This window comes from Anomaloglossus baeobatrachus, chromosome 5 (genome assembly GCF_048569485.1).
Source record: "Anomaloglossus baeobatrachus isolate aAnoBae1 chromosome 5, aAnoBae1.hap1, whole genome shotgun sequence".
NCBI classification, from domain to species: Eukaryota; Metazoa; Chordata; class Amphibia; order Anura; family Aromobatidae; genus Anomaloglossus; species Anomaloglossus baeobatrachus.
The window spans coordinates 511,125,707-511,145,394 of record NC_134357.1 but is presented as its reverse complement, the minus strand read 5'-3'; the positions used below and the strand labels follow the sequence as shown (position 1 = coordinate 511,145,394).

Sequence of the window (19,688 nt, the reverse complement as noted above, 5' to 3'; positions counted from 1 at the left end):
GTCTTGTACCTGAGCAGGAAGCTGTTACCAAGGGAAATGGCTTACTCCACAATGGAGAAGGAATGCCTAGCCATAGTCTGGGCTCTGCTGCGTCTGCAACCCTATCTATACGGGCGCCACTTCATCGTGGAGACGGACCACAATCCCCTCAGCTGGTTACACACCGTCTCCGGGACGAATGGCAGGTTGTTGCGATGGAGCCTTGCGCTCCAGCAATACAACTTCACCATTCGACACAAAAGGGGCCGTGACCACGGTAACGCAGACGGGCTGTCCCGACAAGGAGAGGTCGCGGACGGGCGCACGGGGGAACACCGGAGTGTGCTGCCCCCTAGCGCCCTCAAAAGTGGGGAGGTGTGGGGTAAATCCGGAGATATGACGATAAATCATGATATTCAAGTCATGTCCGTAATCCCTCTCCTGGTGTCACCCCCCCCTTTCCTTCATACAACTCCTTCAATCAGAAAAGTTACCACAGGGATAAATGGTTTGTTTAGCAGATAGGTGTCAGAGGAACTTGTCTATGTTCCACTCACCCAGCAGAAGGCCATCTCCTGTGATATGTTGATTGCTTGTCCTCTCAGGCCTTTACAACAAAGAGAGAGAGGAAGACCTCCTGGGAGCTGTGTCCACTCATCAAAGAAAGTGGACAGTGACCTGGCAGAACCAAAAGGAAGCTAGGCACCCCAGGAGAGCATACTGCTGGCTCCGTAATATCATACCCAGTTATGATATTACCGTGCGTCTCAGCCATACACCCCCTACATCGTTAGAATCGGGACTTCGAGCCGAATCTGTGCATATCCTCGGAGTTTATGTGGCACCCTGGGGCGGCGAGATATAGAGAACTGCTAGTAGGAGTCCGGTAAATGAGTCGTGCTTGGACTCAAAATGCAGAGGGAACCTGGGTGGATCTGATGGCACCAGAACCATCCCGATCGGACCTCCCAGTCCGGAGTTGCGGGTAATAGCCCCTTCTGGAATATTATCCTAACTCAAGGCCGGGGGAGTGGCAGTGCTTCCCTGTGAGGTCACAAAGGTAGGAGGGGACAGGGATCTGACCAGGTTGATAACCCCAATTCGGCCATTTTCCAGTGTTCTTTTGCCGGGGGTCATTTGTGGATAACATCTGTGGGAAAGATCCTTGAAACCTGGTCTACAGCGCCCCCCTGTAGCCAGACGCATAAGGTAGCTGCTTGAACTGTATACCTGTTTGTAAATCATACTTTGCCTGTAACTGTACTCTGACATACAGTTAGGTCCAGAAATATTTAGACAGTGACACAAGTTTTGTTATTTTAGCTGTTTACAAAAACATGTTCAGAAATACAATTATATATATATATAATATGGGCTGAAAGTGCACACTCCCAGCTGCAATATGAGAGTTTTCACATCCAAATCGGAGAAAGGGTTTAGGAATCATAGCTCTGTAATGCATAGCCTCCTCTTTTTCAAGGGACCAAAAGTAATTGGACAAGGGACTCTAAGGGCTGCAATTAACTCTGAAGGCGTCTCCTTCGTTAACCTGTAATCAATGAAGTAGTTAAAAGGTCTGGGGTTGATTACAGGTGTTTGGTTTTGCATTTGGAAGCTGTTGCTGTGACCAGACAACATGCGGTCTAAGGAACTCTCAATTGAGGTGAAGCAGAACATCCTGAGGCTGAAAAAAAAGAAAAAAATCCATCAGAGAGATAGCAGACATGCTTGGAGTAGCAAAATCAACAGTCGGGTACATTCTGAGAAAAAAGGAATTGACTGGTGAGCTTGGGAACTCAAAAAGGCCTGGGCGTCCACGGATGACAACAGTGGTGGATGATCGCCGCATACTTTCTTTGGTGAAGAAGAACCCGTTCACAACATCAACTGAAGTCCAGAACACTCTCAGTGAAGTAGGTGTATCTGTCTCTAAGTCAACTGTAAAGAGAAGACTCCATGAAAGTAAATACAAAGGGTTCACATCTAGATGCAAACCATTCATCAATTCCAAAAATAGACAGGCCAGAGTTAAATTTGCTGAAAAACACCTCATGAAGCCAGCTCAGTTCTGGAAAAGTATTCTATGGACAGATGAGACAAAGATCAACCTGTACCAGAATGATGGGAAGAAAAAAGTTTGGAGAAGAAAGGGAACGGCACATGATCCAAGGCACACCACATCCTCTGTAAAACATGGTGGAGGCAACGTGATGGCATGGCCATGCATGGCTTTCAATGGCACTGGGTTACTTGTGTTTATTGATGACATAACAGCAGACAAGAGTAGCCGGATGAATTCTGAAGTGTACCGGGATATACTTTCAGCCCAGATTCAGCCAAATGCCGCAAAGTTGATCGGACAGCGCTTCATAGTACAGATGGACAATAACCCCAAGCATACAGCCAAAGCTACCCAGGAGTTCATGAGTGCAAAAAAGTGGAACATTCTGCAATGGCCAAGTCAATCACCAGATCTTAACCCAATTGAGCATGCATTTCACTTGCTCAAATCCAGACTTAAGACGGAAAGACCCACAAACAAGCAAGACCTGAAGGCTGCGGCTGTAAAGGCCTGGCAAAGCATTAAGAAGGAGGAAACCCAGCGTTTGGTGATGTCCATGGGTTCCAGACTTAAGGCAGTGATTGCCTCCAAAGGATTCGCAACAAAATATTGAAAATAAAAATATTTTGTTTGGGTTTGGTTTATTTGTCCAATTACTTTTGACCTCCTAAAATGTGGAGTGTTTGTAAAGAAATGTGTACAATTCCTACAATTTCTATCAGATATTTTTGTTCAAACCTTCAAATTAAACGTTACAATCTGCACTTGAATTCTGTTGTAGAGGTTTCATTTCAAATCCAATGTGGTGGCATGCAGAGCCAAACTCGCGAAAATTGTGTCACTGTCCAAATATTTCTGGACCTAACTGTAACTGTATATTCTGTAGATTCCCTATTGTATATATTGTAGTTTCTAGTGTGGCTTAGTCCGATTAAATTATATAATTAATCTTGGGCTGTTCTGTTATCTCGATCCTGAATCCCACGTCTATGTGTTCGGCTAATAGTTACCGTGAAGTCAGTTGGTGGCAGCGAGTTGTGCCAAGGATCATTGTGGGGCACCCAGTGAGATTCGGAGAGGTTTTTATATATTCCGTCTGCTGTAGTCAGGGGAATATACACCTCACTCTCACTGGGAGCCCTTCAATCATCGGCACAGGAGAATAGCGGCCTCCTTGCTTATTTTCGGGCAATTCCATAATTGGCCTGACTATAAAAGGGGCGCTAGAGAGCGCGTCACGTGCTCTGTCTGTCGGTCGGGAGGTATAAAGGAGGGGCGTGACTCCCGCTTGTTACCCCCCGATCGTGACACTGGTAGACAGCGCGGGGGATTTCTGAGTGACCCCCCCCGGCTGATCATGACAGGCGGGTCGTGCGGCGTCACAGCGACGTCACACGGCAGGCGGCCAATAGAAGCGGAGGGGCGAAGATGAGCGGGATGTAAACATCCCGCCCACCTTCTCCCTTCCACATTGCCGGTGGACGGCGGGCGCAGGTAAGGAGATGTTTGTCGGTCCTGCGGCTTCACACACAGCGATGTGTGGAGCTGCAGGAACGACAAACAACATCGTACCTGCGGACGCACCGACATTATGAAAATGAACGACAAGACACAGATCAGCGATTTTTGACTGTTTCACGCTTGTTCATCTTCTCTCCTAGGCTTTACACGTTGCAACGTCGTTACCGGCGCCAGATGTGCGTCACTTTCGATTTGACCCCGACGATATCGCAGTAGCGATGTCGCAACGTGCAAAGTACCCCTTAGAATTTATGCCAGATCAGAACCTCAATTTGCAGACACGGTATTTCAGGTTGGTTGTCCCTCATCAGTGCAAAGTATGAGATCTGATCTGGCTGTATGAGAGGCTAAGACATAGTCTAAAGGGAAGCTATTCTCCTTATAGAGACTGACACACCATTCCAGCATGCCAGTGAATAGACTTAATCTAGAATTCCACAATGCTCCCCTGGGAAATATTCAAATTGTCTCTTCAGTGAGGAAGATGAACTCTGGTGCCACCTATTGGAAGTAGCAATCCTAGAAGTCTAAGTGACCCTCCAATGAGTCTTGTTAGTATGACTTAGAATTTATGCCAGATCAGAACCTCAATTTGCAGACACGGTGTTTCGAGATGGTTGTCCCTCGGCAGTGCAAAGTATGAGATCTGATCTGGCTGTATGAGAGGCTAATGCGGGCGTCACACGGTACGATCTATCGTGTGATTGCACGAGCGATCGTACCCGACCCTGTCGTTTGTGCGTCACGGGCAAATCGCTGCCCGTGTCGCACAAAGTCGTTAGACCGCCGTCACACGTACTTACCTCTCGGACGGCGTCACTGTGGGCGGCGAACATCCTCTTCCTGAAGGGGGAGGGCCGTTCGGCGTCACAGCAACGTCACACAGCCGCCGGCCAATAGAAGCGGAGGGGGCGGAGATGAGCAGGACGTAAACATCCCGCCCACATCCTTCCTTCCGCATAGCCGGCGGGTGCCGCGGGACGCAGGTAAGCTGTGTTCATCATTCCTGGGGTGTCACACGGAGTGATGTGTGCTACCCCGGGTACGATGAACAACCGGCGCCATTTAAATTAAAAGATTTTTTGGAATTAAACGACGAGTGCACGACTCACGATCTGTGAACGAGTCAGCGTCACTCGGAGGTGTCACACGAGACGATGTCGCAAGCAATGCCGGATGTGCGTCACGAAAACCGTGACCCCAACGATGCATCGCACGATAGATCGTCTCGTGTGACGCCCGCATTAGACTGGGTCTAAAGGGGAAGCTATTCTCCAATATACCTCTAATAGGTGGTACCAGAGTTCGTCTTCTTCCTCCCTGAAGAGACAATTTGAATATTTCCCAGAGACGCATTGCGGCTTAAAAGTCTCCTCACTGGCATGCTTGAATGGTGTGTCAGTCTCCATACGGGGAATAGCTTCCCCTATTGTCTATACCATGTGTGACAGGTTACGGGATTCTCCTATAGGATTGGTGTCTCCTAGGACAGATAGATGCTTCCCTCTCTCCGAGCATACAGTCCACAACAAGCGAGTCTGATGCATCTGACCACAAACGAGTGGATTTGTTGAATATGTAATTTAGTTGAACAGAAATTGATAAAACAATAGAAAATAAAATCCTTTTCTGCCCAGCAGCTGGATATCTGTTTCTGGGACAAATCCTGATTGACTGTTATTGCAATTAGCCAAAATCCACGTGCCCAGTGAATTGCGTCGATGGAGGGAAGAAAGGAGGCCATTCTGACAGTCATTTGATTCCTCATCTGGGCAATCCCCGGAAGTTATATTTATTAAAACGCTTTAACATGCAAGTTAATACACTCCACCATTATTGGTTACTTTTCAATCCTTGAACAATGATTGGTTACACCCTTGTTTGTGTGTTATACTGATTGGTTCTTTGGAGTTTTACATAAATCTGAAGCCACATGACATAAATGGATCCAAGATAATGTACTTGGCATGGTGCATGTCCCTTACAGTCCTTATCTTATTCTTTTTAATATGTTGTGTAAGTGTAGAACATGCAAAATCATGCTTTTCTATGTGTATCAAACGATATTTTGAAATGCATCATCTGTGAGGTAATGTCTCACACAAATCGCTATGTGCCAACACCACAAGACTACATGAATAGGTCATCCTATGATATTGGCACATTACAACATGTACAAGATGGCTTATCCATATAATCAGAATGCCAGGTGTATCAACATATTACAATAAATTCAGGCAATAATATAATAATATCCAGTTTATAGACCAGATTATTTCCTTAACATGAATCATTGTTGCCTGAACAATTTATATTTTACTGTTTGTCCACCTGCATTTTCAGGATTGACCGCAGGTTCTTTTGGAAGTTTCCTGGCCATGGAGCCAATGTTTTTCTCCTTGAGCCACTTATTTACTACTTTTTACTTGTGACATGTTCTCCATCATGCTGTAAAAACATTGTTCATTACAACCTTGCTCCTGGATGATGGAAGAAGTTGCTCTTGAGGATGTTTAGATCCCATTATTTATTCATAGCAAAATTGTGAGTGAGCCACCTCCATTGATGAAAAGCTCCCACACATGAATGGTCTCAGGATACTTTACTGCTGGCAGGACACATGTCTCATGATAGCGCTCACCTTTTCTTCTCTGGATAATCAATCATTCTTTCAGATGTCCTAAACAGTCTGAAGGAAGCTACAGGAAAGAAAATAACTTTCCCTGATCCTCTGCCGTCCAAACCCTGTACTTCTTGCAGAATTTCTCTGTCTTATTTCTTTGTTGTAGAGAAGTGGCTTCTTTACTGCCGTTCTTGACACCAGGCCATCCTCTAAAAGTCTTCATCTCAATGTGTGTATAGATGCATTGACACCTCCCTGCTGCCATTACTGAACCAGCTCTGCCCTGGGGTTGATCAATTCTGTAGCCGATTCCTCTTTTGGAGATGGCCCTGACATTAGCTGGATTTTATTGCATATCCTGAAGCCTTCTCCACAGAAATTGAACCCTTTTCTTTTGAAGTTCTTAATGTTCTGATAAATGGTTGATTTAGGGGCAATCTTACAAACAGCAATCAAAAGCAATTGCGGCATTCAGATAGTTGTAAGAGGGAGGAGGCTCTCACGCTCATCCGATCAAGACTCCCCCAACACGATTGTAGGAAGCTGATCATTTTTATGGCAAGTGGAGGTGAAATGTTTACCTCCAGGTCTGCCATTAATGGTGGCCTGAGGAGATAAACTGTGGAAAAAGAAGCGCAATAGGGTCTTACCCCGATAACAATGGGGGAATAAAAGAGGTGGTTCTACTCACCTATAGGGGTTGTGAAAGTCACAACTCCTATAACAGCATGTCTGTAATTAACTCCAAGCCACGACAGCGGTCCCTCGAATTGGCAGATAACAGGGAGTAGTAGAGTAAGGGTTTCCAAGCCGCGCCGATCATGAAGATTGTAGATTAATGTTGCTTTTATTCACTGCACAGGTCAACGCGTTTCGGAAGACACAGCTCCCTTCCTCAGGACTGGCAAGAAACATCAAATCCCTTTTGATGTTTGATTTGATGTTTCTTGCCAGTCCTGAGGAAGGGAGCTGTGTCTTCCGAAACGCGTTGACCTGTGCAGTGAATAAAAGCAACATTAATCTACAATCTTCATGATCGGCTAGTCATTGGCGCGGCTTGGAAACCCTTACTCTACTACTCCCTATTAATGGTGGCCTATTAGTCCATGTCATAAGCATGGTCTAAAAGTCCTTCTGTCAGAGTCACACTGACATCTCTAATGCATTACAACATATGTGTATTGCCATGCATTAGAGCAAAAGAAAAAAAAGTTGAAGTACCATAAAGAGACTAAGTGAAAATATAAAAAGAGTTATATTTTTAAACAAAAATATAACAGAAACACAAATTAAAGAACAAGACTGTTATGCAGGCATAGTAACGCATACAAACAACTAAGGCGTATCTCAGAATAAATACAGCTGACCCAAGTGGTTCCTGTACAGACTAGGGTTCTTAGCTGTGCAGTCCCAAATGGACCCTGCGCAGACTGGAATAACCCTAACCACAGGATAAGGAGGTCACAACTTGGATCTGGCCTCCTAAGCGACCATTGAGTTTTCCTCATAACTCCTTAGGAACCAGGGAAGGGGGAGAGCAATATAACTGAATCAAGAAAGCATGCAGTGCTCAAAAGGATACCTAAGCGACAAAACATAAACCACAAAAAGTGCATTCTCCGATGCATATTAATTGAAGCACTGCCTAATTGCGTTGACTTACAACACAGGATGTTACCTAGCATTTACATTTTAAAAATCAACAGAAATGTTTTAAAATCTTTCAGGCAGACAGCAGTACAGTAACCTCAATTGCCCCCCTCCCCATAGGGCCTTAAAAGAGCACGGAAATACGGTCAATGCAACACACAGGCTGTGGCTCTGCATTTTTATTTTAAAAATGAAGACCTGCTTGAGTGGCAGGTGTAGGCCTCTTGCTCCCAGAAGACTGGCACCACCCACAAGACAACTTTGACACCCATCTTGAAGTCTCGACATTTAAAAATCTTACAGGCAGACAGCAGTACAGTAGCATCAATTGCCCCCCTCCCCATAGGGCCTTAAAAGAGCAGGGAGGTACGGTCCATGCAACACACAGGCTGTGGCCCAGCATTTTAATCTTAAAAATGAAGACATGCTAGGAAGACCGATGTAGGCCTCTTGCTCCCAGAAGACTGGCACTACCCACAAGACAACTTTGATGCCTATCTTGTAGTCTCAACATTTAAAATCCTTTCAGACTTTCAGACAGACAGCAGTACAGTAGCATCAATTGTCCCCCTCCCCATAGGGCTAAAAATATCTTTGCATTTGAGGTGGAAAGAAATGGTAACTTGTTCATGTAGACTGTAACAAATGATCAGACTTGGAGTGACTCATTTACAAACAGCGTTGCTCCCCTTGCATACACAAATGAATGAAGACGACATTTAGAAAGGCCACAGCTCAGCGATCAAGAGATGATGCAACACATGCAGGCATTTCTGCAAATATGATGAAGAAAAGGACCTCACACAAGAAAAATCGAAGCAATATGGGACCAAATAAACCAATTTCTCAACCAAGAAGAAATATTGTAGGTTGCAGGACACAACATGGCTGGAAAGAGGGCAGTGGTCCAATAGAAAGGAACAGCTTTGGATCAAGTACCAGTCAACTCTTTTCTTTATCTTATAAAATATAATGGATTTGATTCTGTGTATGGACTTGAGCTTTACAAAGATGAATGGCTCTCTGCTTTCGAAGTTCTACAAGATAGATTTGCAGCATCCCAAATCAGCGATGCTCATTTAGGAGATGGGTGGCACCGGGGGAACCTGTAGGGAAAACCTCCGTGAAGACAACCTTACTTTTGGTGGCAATCCATGGTTGAAAATCTGTTTGCATGTGAGGTGGAAAGAAAGGGTATCTTTTTGACGTAGACTGTAACAACATCATTATATTTGGAGTGACTCATTTTCACCTTAAGCTACTTTCACATCAGCGTTTTTTTTTACCTGTAGGCAAAAAAAAAAAATCGCAAACCGCATATGACCGGATCCTGTTGATTGAATGTGCAACGCATGCAACTGCAATTGTTATTTTACCGGATCCTGCAACTTCTACTTGCGATGGATGCAGCGGGACACAGAGTTTAATCGGAATCAGCTGATCGGGAGTCAGCTGAACTCTTGATCTCACAGCCTACACACGCTGCGATGGATGCAGGTAACAGCAGTCACTGCTCACTGACAATCACGTGTGACCTTGTGCGGGCTGTGTGGTCAGGAGTTCAGCTGAGTTCAGATCAGCTGACTCTAGTGTCGGCCGATTACTTGATCTGTGTCCCGCTGCACCCATCGCAGCGTGTGGGCTGTGGAATTCAGCTGGGTTCGGCCGGCACCGGAGTCAGCTGGTTTGAACTCAGCTGAACTCCTGACCTCATAGCCAGCAGAACAAGTAATCAGATCAGCTGACTGCAGTGTCGGCCGATTACTTGTTCTGTGTCCCGCTGCATCCATCACAGAGTGTGCAGGCTGGAGTTCAACTGAGTTTAGATCAGCTGACTCCAGTGCCGGCCGAATTCAGCTGACCTCAGAGCCCGCACACTCTGTGATGGATGCAGGGGGACACAGAATAAGTAATCGGCCGACACTGGAGTCAGCTGATCTGATTACTTGTTCTGCCCCATTTTCTATTGCTAAGGGTAACCCAAGCAGCCACTGGCTGCTAACCCCCACTGCTTGGTGTTACCTTCACTGGCAATGGAAAATCCAGGGAAGCCTTTTTCTTTTTTTTACCCAAAAAACAAAAAAAAAACCTGACGTGGGCTTCGTCCTATTTTTGCATGCTAGCGAGGTACAGCAGGCAGGTATGGGCTGCCCCCAACCCCCAGCTGCCTATTTGTACCCGGCTGGGAACCAAAAATATAGGGAAGCCCTTTTTTAATTATTTCATGAAATAATTAAAAATAAAAATGACGCGGGCTTCCCCCTTTAGTCCAGCCAGTTACAACTAGGCAGTTGGGGATTGGAATCCTAGCTTTCTGGGCCCCCTTGCTGCGAATTGCAGTCCGCAACCGCCGCAGAAAGTGGCGCTTTCATAGAAGCGCCATCCTCTGGCGCTGTATTTAATTCCTTCAGCGGCCCTGGTGCCAGGTGACATGTTGGGTAATAAGGGGTTAATACCAGCTTTGTTTTACCAACTGATATAAAGTCCGAGATTCTTAATGTCAGGCCAAGTTTGACTCAGTCATTAAGAATATCCAATGAAGGGTTAAAAAAAAGACACCACACAGAGAAAAAATACTTTATTAGAAATAAATACACAGACACACTTAGGGACTCCATCTTTATTACTCCCTCTCACCCCTCCACGATCCTGGTCTTCTTTCTTCAACTGATGCAGCTCCGCTAGAAGCACGGGGGAGGAACTACTTTCTGGGCATGCTGAGTACTAATAATAGGATCCTGCCTACCAGTAACTTCCGGTAGAGCAGGATCCAGCTCATTGAAAAGCATTGCAGGTACCGCAATATGAAGGATCCGGTGAGATGCAGTATTTTGTCGGAGGTCAAAAACGCTACAAGAAGCATTTTTGAAAAAAGATAAAATACCACATCTTACCGGATCCAGTGTGTGCCGCACGCAACCGCAAGTGACCGCATATTGCCACGATTCCATTGCAAATGCATTGAAATGACAACGCATTTGTAAAAGATCCGGCTTTGTGGCAAAAAAAATCCATTTGTGTCGCAGTTGAAAAAAACGCTGATATGAAAGTAGCCTTACTTTGACAGCATTCCTGCCCCTGCATACACATATGATTGAAGACTTCATTTGGGAATTGCCAAAGTAACCTCCTCAGCTTCCTTCTCCACCTCATCTGCTGAGCTACACAGCTGTGTGCCGCTGGGTTCACACCAAGTGGGATCTACAACTTCATCATCAGGCTCTATGTTGTCCCACTCCTCCTCTTCCTGACCTGACATCACAGGGCAGTACGCGTGCGCCTCAGGTATCTGAGTCTCATCATGATCACCTCCACCCCCGGGGGTTAACGTCAGTTGATGAGAGTCGGGATCCTAATGGGACCCTATTTCGTTTGTGCAAGGATCCAACTCACAAAGATTTTGGGCATCGGTGCAGATGCTTTCTTACTCTTAAGGCCGGTTTCAGACGTCCGTGTTTAATCAGGTACAAGTCACACGCATGGTTATGTCACGCGTATGTCACACGCGTGACATCTGTGTTTGCATACGTGTGACAGGTACCGGAGTAAACATGTGTCTGTGAAATAAAAAGATTTTCTATATTTACATGTATCCAGTGCTGTTTTCTTCGGTTCTGCTGCCTCCTGCTTCCGACAGCCACTAATTATATTCACTGATTACTCACTCCACTCAGGAGCTGGAAGCTGGAGCATCGCAGGGACAGTGCTGGGTACAACATCGCGGGGACAGGTGAGTATTCAGCTTGCACAGTGATGTCCACGAGGTCATTGGAGTTCCCAATGAACTCTGATGACATCCTGATGACACCCCTGCGACACAGGCGCTACTGCGGGTGTCAGGACGGTGACTTCACGGGTTCATCAGAGTTCATTGGGAACTGTGATGAGTCCCCGTTACTGTCCCCGCTATGTTTCGGCTTCCATGTTCTCACTACACAATCACACACACATATATGTATACAATTCTGCACAACACAACTGATGGTCCCAACCCCATTTATAAGGCAAAAAATCCCACTTATTAAACCTGACAGGGCACACCTGTGAAGTGAAAACCATTTCCGGTGACTAACCCTTGAAGCTCATCAAGAGAATGCCAAGGGTGTGCAAAGCAGTAATCAAAGCAAAAGGTGGCTGGTTTGAAGAACCTAGAATATAAGACATATTTTCAGTTGTTTCACACTTTTTTGTTAAGTATTTCATGCCACATGAGTTGATTCATAGTTTTGATGCCTTCAATATGAATCTACAATTTTCAGAGTCATGAAAATATTGAAAACTCCTTGAAAGAGATGTGTCCAAACTTTTGATCTGTACTGTATGCTCTGTGCATATGTCTAGAAGATATCACAGTTCAATGTTGAATGTCCCAGAGGTTGAGAGGACGACAAACTGGAATTACAGGAAGAGATGTATAGAAGCAAACCTCTACATAGACTGATTGTCAGATTTGAAGAATGCTATGTAATAATCCCTGATCTGCGAATCAGACATCAAGCTAAAGGTGTTCCTTTGACCTTACGTCACCCCTCTAAGAGGCCAGAATGGTGCAGGCAGGATGGCAATGAAGGCTGGAATAGAGTTATATCTTCTTCAGTGATAAGTCCTGCTTTTGTCTTGGATGCAATCATAGTAAGAGATGATATCCAGGCGGCACTCAAATTTGCAGGTGCACGGTCAAGAAACAGCACACCTAAATAATAAATGAACAATAAGACCGGCACTCAAAGACTTGCAATAATCTTTAGGATTTAATCCATCAAAGCACAATACAAACAAAAAAGAACGCGTTTCGGCTAGACCTTTGACTTTGACAAAGGCTAAAAGGTCTAGCCGACACACGTTCTTTTTTGTTTGTATCGTGCTTTGATGGATTAAATCTTAAAGATTATTGCAAGTCTTGGAGTGCCGGTCTTATTGTTCATTTATTTGGATGCAATGATAGTTAGACGTTCGTTTGGACACCATGTGGGTAACGTCATAAAGAGGCCTTCACTAGGGAACTTTGTACTAGTTTTACTCTTGTGATTATGGTGTGGTATACTGTACGGGAAAAATCAATTCCGTATACTGTAATGCCTTCTAATAGTACGCTGTGAAAGGTGGTGCACGGATATAGTCCAGATCAGTGTATCTGGAGGGAGGGGAGGAGGGGAAAAAACAGCATCCAAGGGGGAATAACACGAAAAAAACATTTTTTTTTAAATAAAAATACAAAGTTTATTAATCCATTTCGAATATCAGTCTGACGCACTTCAGACTCAAAAAATAAGATCCTTAATCATAGGAGCCCCTTTAATCACCATACCAGATCCCTTAACTGTTCTGCATCACATTGATTTGGTCATGGAACCAGTAGTACGACCATTTCTCCAAGGTGTCCCTGGAATTGTTTTTAAACCAAGACCCACATTATTTATGCCATTGCGAGTAGCCTACATGGCCTAAATGCGCAACCAATTCCTGCAGTGTCTCCGGACTTGTTTCCCATCAATCACATCTCAGATGTCATTTATCTACAATTCCATTGTGCCAGCTGTGTGGGTGAGAACAAAACAGAACAGCTAATAAAAAAAAGACAAGCCTGGAATGCCAGGTGGTAAGGAGATTCACAGGATGGAAGTAAGAGTAACCAGACATTCTTTTTAAGCAGTAGTTATAAAACTGTAAAATATATTATATACATTGTTCATTTGTAGCTTTAATATTTTGAGACTAATTAATTTTTATTAACAGATGGTCATTGATAAAATTGTCTACATTTTCTATTACTCATTTAGTTCCCTAAATTGTTTTCCCTTTCTTTTGTATACTCATAATTTTACTATAACTTGCAATTTTCTTTACATTTCTTTAATGTATCATAAAAATTGTTTTCCAACTCAAACATTTCTCACAATTTAAACATGAAAATGGCTTCTTTTTTGTGTGAGTTCTCTGATGTGTAACAAGATGTGATTTCTCTGTAAAGCATTTCCCAAATGCTGAATATGAAAATGGTTTTTGTTTCGTGTGAACTAACAGATGTCAAATAAAACTGTATTTCTCTTTAGAACATTTTCCACATGTGAAACATGAAAATGGCTTCTTCCCTTTGTAAGTTCTCTGATGTTTAACAAGATATCTTTTCACTGTAAAACATTCACCACATTCTGAATATGAATAGGGTGTCACTTCTCTGATGGAAAGTTAAAACTAATTTTTTTTTTTTTTAAATATTTTACACATTCGGAGCATGAAAATGCCTAGTTCTCCCTTCATGACTCATCTGATGCGTAGCAAGATGTGATTTTTCTGTAAAACATTTCCAACATTTTGAGCACTAAAATGGCTTCTCCCCTGTATGAATTCTCTGGTGACGAACAAAATCAAATTTCCTAGCATAACATTTCCCACAATCTGAACATGAAAATGGCTTGTCCCCTGTGTGAATTCTCTGATGCTGAACAAGATGTGATTTAGTAGTAAAACATTTCCAACACTCTGAACATGAAAATGGCTTCTCCCCTGTGTGAATTCTCTGATGCTGAACAAGATGTGATTTAGTAGTAAAACATTTCCTACACTCTGAACATGAAAATGGCTTCTCCCCTGTGTGAATTCTATGATGTATAAGAATTTCAGCTTTCGTAGAACAACATTTCCCGCATTCTGAACATGAAAATGGTTTCTCTCCTGTATGAATTTTATGATGTATAACAAGATTTGATTTCTTACAAAAACATTTCCCACATTCTGAACACGAAAATGGCTTCTCCCCTGTGTGAATTCTCTGATGTATAACAATTTCAGCTTTCGTAGAAAAACGTTTCCCACATTCTGAACATGAAAATGGTTTCTCTCCTGTGTGAATTCTCTGATGCTGAACAATTTCACATTTTGTAGAATAACATTTCCCACATTCCGAACACGAAAATGGCTTATCCCCTGTGTGAATTCTCTGATGTTTAATAAGATGTGATTTCCTAGAAAAACATTTCCCACATTCTGAACAAGAAAATGGCTTCTCCCCTGTGTGAATTCTCTGATGTTTACAAAGACTTGATTTCGTAGAATAATATTTCCCACATTCTAAACACAAAAATGGCTTCTCCCCTGTGTGATTTATCTGATGCTGAACAAGATGTGATTTCCTAGAAAAACATTTCCCACATTCTGAACAAGAAAATGGCTTCTCCCCTGTGTGAATTATCTGATGTTGAACAATTTGACCTTTTGTTGAAAAACATTTTCCACATTCTAAACATGAAAATGGCTTCTCCCCTGTGTGAATTCTCTGATGTTTACAAAGACTTGATTTCGTAGAATAATATTTCCCACATTCTAAACATAAAAATGGCTTCTCCCCTGTGTGAATTCTCTGATGTGAAACAAGTTCAGATTTACTATAAAAACATGTCTCACATTCTGAACAAGAAAATGGCCTCTCGCTTGTGTGAATTCTCTGATGCAGAACAAGATATGATTTAGTAGAAAAACATTTCTCACATTCTGAACAAGAAAATAGGTTCTCCCCTGTGTGAGTTCTCTGATGCTGATCAAGATGTGACTTTTGTGAAAAACATTTCCAACATTTTGAACATGAAAATGGCTTCTCCCCTGTGTGAATTCTCTGATGCCGAACAAATTCATATTTTGTAGAATAACATTTCCCACACTCTGAACATGAAAATGGCTTTGCCCCTGTATGAATTCTCTGATGTGTAAGAAGATGTGATTTAGTAGAAAAACATTTCCCACATTCTGAACAAGAAAATGGCTTCTCCCCTGTGTGATTTATCTGATGCTGAACAAGATGTGATTTAGTAGAAAAACATTTCCCACATTCTGAACAAAAAAATGGCTTCTCCCCTGTGTGATTTATCTGATGCTGAACAAGATGTGATTTAGTAGAAAAACATTTCCCACATTCTGAACAAAAAAATGGCTTCTCCCCTGTGTGAATTCTCTGATGTCTAATAAGATGTGATTTTGCATTAAAACATTTCCCACATTCTGAACAGTAAAATGGTTTCTCTCTTGTGTGACTTCTCTGATGTATAACAAGTATTGATTTCTTATTAAAACATTTCCCGCATTCTGAACATAAAAGTGGGTTTTCCCCTATGTAAGCTATTTTATGTTCAACAGCCTTTCTGTGACTTTTATTTGTTATATTTGTCTTTGGGGAAGCAGAAGAATGGACCTCGGCTTGAGGTTTGTCTGGTATAATGACATGTTTTTCACATTTATCTGTTGCAAAGTCTGAGAATATCAGATGTCTTTCTGAGCTCCTGGTACAGTCATCTGCCAAAAATAAAAAGGTTTTTATTATTTTTTTAATAACACTGCATTTATATGAATAATTATATTACATACCTCATTACACTTAAATACAAACTGTAATACAAATTCTCGCTACTCTTTTCTAGCCTCCTTCTCTGAAGGGTCATATTTCACTATGCCCATCATCAATCATTTCAAGTTATCTGAGAAAAGTCAAAAAGTAGCTTGTAATTGGTTTTATTAGGCGATCCCAACTCTCTTACCTGCCAAATAGTGTATGTAGAGTATGGAGCAAAGAAGAGTGGAACATTGATCATGTACACATAAGCCATCACTTTGGAGAAAGTGTAACGTTTTGAATTATTGTTCAATGTAACAAAGCAGTGGAAACAAAAAAGGGAGAATAAATCCTGTATATTTTGTTATATGTCATGTAAGCAAATAGAAACAATGCCCTTAATTACGAATAAGGAAGCACATCTGAAAAAGTTTTTGCAGCAATGTCCTAATATCATGCTTTGACTATTGGGGTTCTGCCAGGCACAAGGGAACTTGCAACGTGTGGCGCCACAAACAGTGTACACTGGGGACACGGTACAATGGTGGGCTCTGGCGCTAGGGAGAAGGGAGTGGGGACACCTCCTGCACTCATTTGCAACTGAACCCTGCACGCTCAAATGTCCCAATGCGGGTTCTTTCACCCCATAGCTGATCACGTGCCTAGGCGCTTGCTTGCCCTGCACTCACCCTGGCTAGTGGAAAGGCCGCAGAGAACAGTAGTCCAACCACTGCAATAATAAAACACAAGAGTAGGTAGATAGACAAGGTAACAACTACAAAAGGATATAACACAAACTATTCAGCTGCAGCCAGAGACCAAGGCTGTAGAAAAAAGGTCTCCATACAGCAATAGCTCGAGCAGCTCCGAAATATTTCCTCCCTCCAACGTGGGCAGAAAAGAAAGATGAGATTCTATTTCTGGTATCATGTGACTATTTAAAGGTGATGGGAGTTGTCACAAACACGCTGCACATGAGGAGGAGCTGCTAGCAGGGAAACTGTCATTAACTCTTGCTGCACCAACAGAAAGCAAATACATTTAATATAAGAAGCATCACAAGTTAAATTGGAGCTCAAATCCGAGAACCATCACAAATATCACAAGGATAGAAGACACTCGTGACAGTACCCTCCATTCTATGAGGGTCCTCAGGACCCTCAAGTACAGCCATGTCCAGATTACACATACGAAACATATGCCCCAACTTCCGTGCGCTCACTTCTGTTGCCACCTGACCCTCAAGGTCTTTACAAATGCAAACCAGAGGTGGTGGTAATAAACTAGGCTATGGAGACGAGAAAAATGTTGTGAACGATGCCCTATGAAAAACAAGATGGGTTCTAAGTACTGGGGGTAGCTGCAGCCGAACAGCCGTAGGGTTAATAATGTCCACTACTCTATACGGACTGATAGATCTTGAGCCCAGAGCTCCAGATGCACACTTCCACCCATTGTTTCACACACAAGTCCAGACCTGGCCGTTTATTACCATGCATACATTTGTTAGCAAAAGAAAAACTCCTTGAAGGATAGACAGCAGAGGCATCCCCCCGTGTCTTCAAAACCTTACCCTCAGAAACAGGACACTTAGTGTGAATGACCACCCTCCCTCGACCACCTTTTCTAAAGGAGCACTGAAGCCTAATGTTAACCTGGGGTGAGAGTAGGATATCGCCATTTTTCTCCTCCAATACCTTAGTCATCTCGGACGACAAAAGGATGTGTTTTTTACAAGAATGACAGGGATGGTAGCACCTCGGCAATTGCTTTTACAAAAACTGCCCCAACTGATCACTTCTTCTGACTGCCAATCAATCACTGGGTTGTGTTTTTTTTCAGCCAGGAAATTCCCAAAAAGATGGGAGTGGGCAAACCCTCCAAGACGTAGCAAGACATGAACTCATTATGAAGAGTCTTTATGTGCAAATTCACATTATGTACGGCTTGGATAAACTTTCTCTGGCTGAGAGAAGTAGAATCCATGGCAAATATTGGGATAAATTTTAACGCACTGTAAGACAGGTCCCGAGTTTGAGCGAAGGGAGAATCCACCATGTTAGCTCCTGCTCCACTTTTTCACAAGGACAGAGATACTCTCAGATCTAGCTTCAAAGACCACATTAGCTGCTATGGTGAACTGAAACTTGTAAATGGAAGAAATATATACACCTTGGTCACCTCCCTCCACACGACCAGGGAAACACGGCTTTTTGTCTGTTATGTTTTTAGGTACTGATGGACAAACACCAATTAAGTGACCCTCAAGACCACAGTAGAAACATGCCTAAGTCTCATAGCAAACCGCAAGCAGCCCGGTATAAAGGGAGGCTCCCCCAACTGCATGGGTTTATCAAGCTGCACATGTGCAATATCCTCCCTAGGGGGAACAACAGGCGGCAGGGTCTTACTAGATCTCTCCCTGAGGTTCCTATCCGCCCTGATAGCAAGGGCCATGGCAGCTTCCAATGACTCCGGAGCAGAATATTGAGCCAGAGAGTCTCTAAACCTGCCTGACAGATCCTGACAGAAATAACTCCTAAGTGCAGGATCATTCCATAGGTTGTCATTGGCCCATCTCCGGAATTCCGAGCAGTACTCCTCAGCTGGCTGCACCCCCTGCTGGAGCCTACAGAGTTTAGACTCAGCAAGGGAGACACCATCAGGGTGACCATAAACAAGGGCCAATGCTGCAAAAAACTCGTCCACTAACCATAAAGACTGAGTTGGTTAGCAGAGAGAAGGCCCAGGAATGGGTATCTCCCTGAAGAAGAGAGACGACAATCTCCACCCGATCTTACTCACTCCCTGAAGAACTAGGACAAAGCCTGAAATACAGTTAGGGAGGCCTGCAATTTGTAACAAATTTGTCCCTCCCCCCATAACACCTATCTGCGAGAGCTATTTTGGGTTTCGGCTGAGTCTGGCCATCAGCTGCAACCAGTAGTTTCATGATTTGTTGCACATGCTTCACCACCTGAGCTCACGGATCTGTAACATCCTGCAACAGGGTCTGCACCAGGTGAGCAAAACCTGACGTCTAAGCAATATAGACTTAGAAAAATATTTATGGGGCCGGAAATAATGTCACGCTTTGACTATGTGGTTTCCACTACGCACAAGGGAACCCACATCGGGCGCTGCCACAAACAGGGCATACCGGGGCACAGTACAACAGTGCGCCCTGAAACTAGGGAGAAGGGAGAGGGGACACCTCCTGCACTCACCTGCGGCTCATCTCTGAACTCTCTAACCTCCCTATATGGGTTCCTCTCCCCTGTCGCCAATCCTGTGGCTAGGCCTTCGCTTGCCCTGAACTCTCCCTGACTAGTGAGAAGGCTGTCCCACCACTGCATTAATAAAACATTAGGGTAGGTAGATAGACAGGGGAACAACAAGAAATTATATAATACAAACTACTCAGTTGCAACCAGAGACCAAGGCTGCAGACAAAATGACTCCAAACAGCAATATCTCCAGCAGCTCTGAAATGCTTCCTCCCTCCAATGTGGACCGAAAAGAAAGATGAG

General features: G+C 43.6%; 2 protein-coding genes across 2 annotated transcripts in view; both read right to left on the bottom strand.

Annotated features, from left to right (window-relative positions):
- Window positions 1-19,688, bottom strand: part of LOC142311975 (uncharacterized) — a 452,821-nt gene that overhangs the window by 337,108 nt on the left and 96,025 nt on the right. The gene's annotated exons all lie outside the window — the stretch shown is intronic.
- LOC142312005 (uncharacterized) overlaps window positions 1-19,688 on the bottom strand; it is a 128,642-nt gene that overhangs the window by 30,856 nt on the left and 78,098 nt on the right. Inside the window, exon 6 of the mRNA XM_075350880.1 lies at window positions 14,475-16,121. Coding sequence (XP_075206995.1) covers window positions 14,475-16,121 — 1,647 coding nt within the window. The remainder of the gene's footprint in view (window positions 1-14,474; window positions 16,122-19,688) is intronic.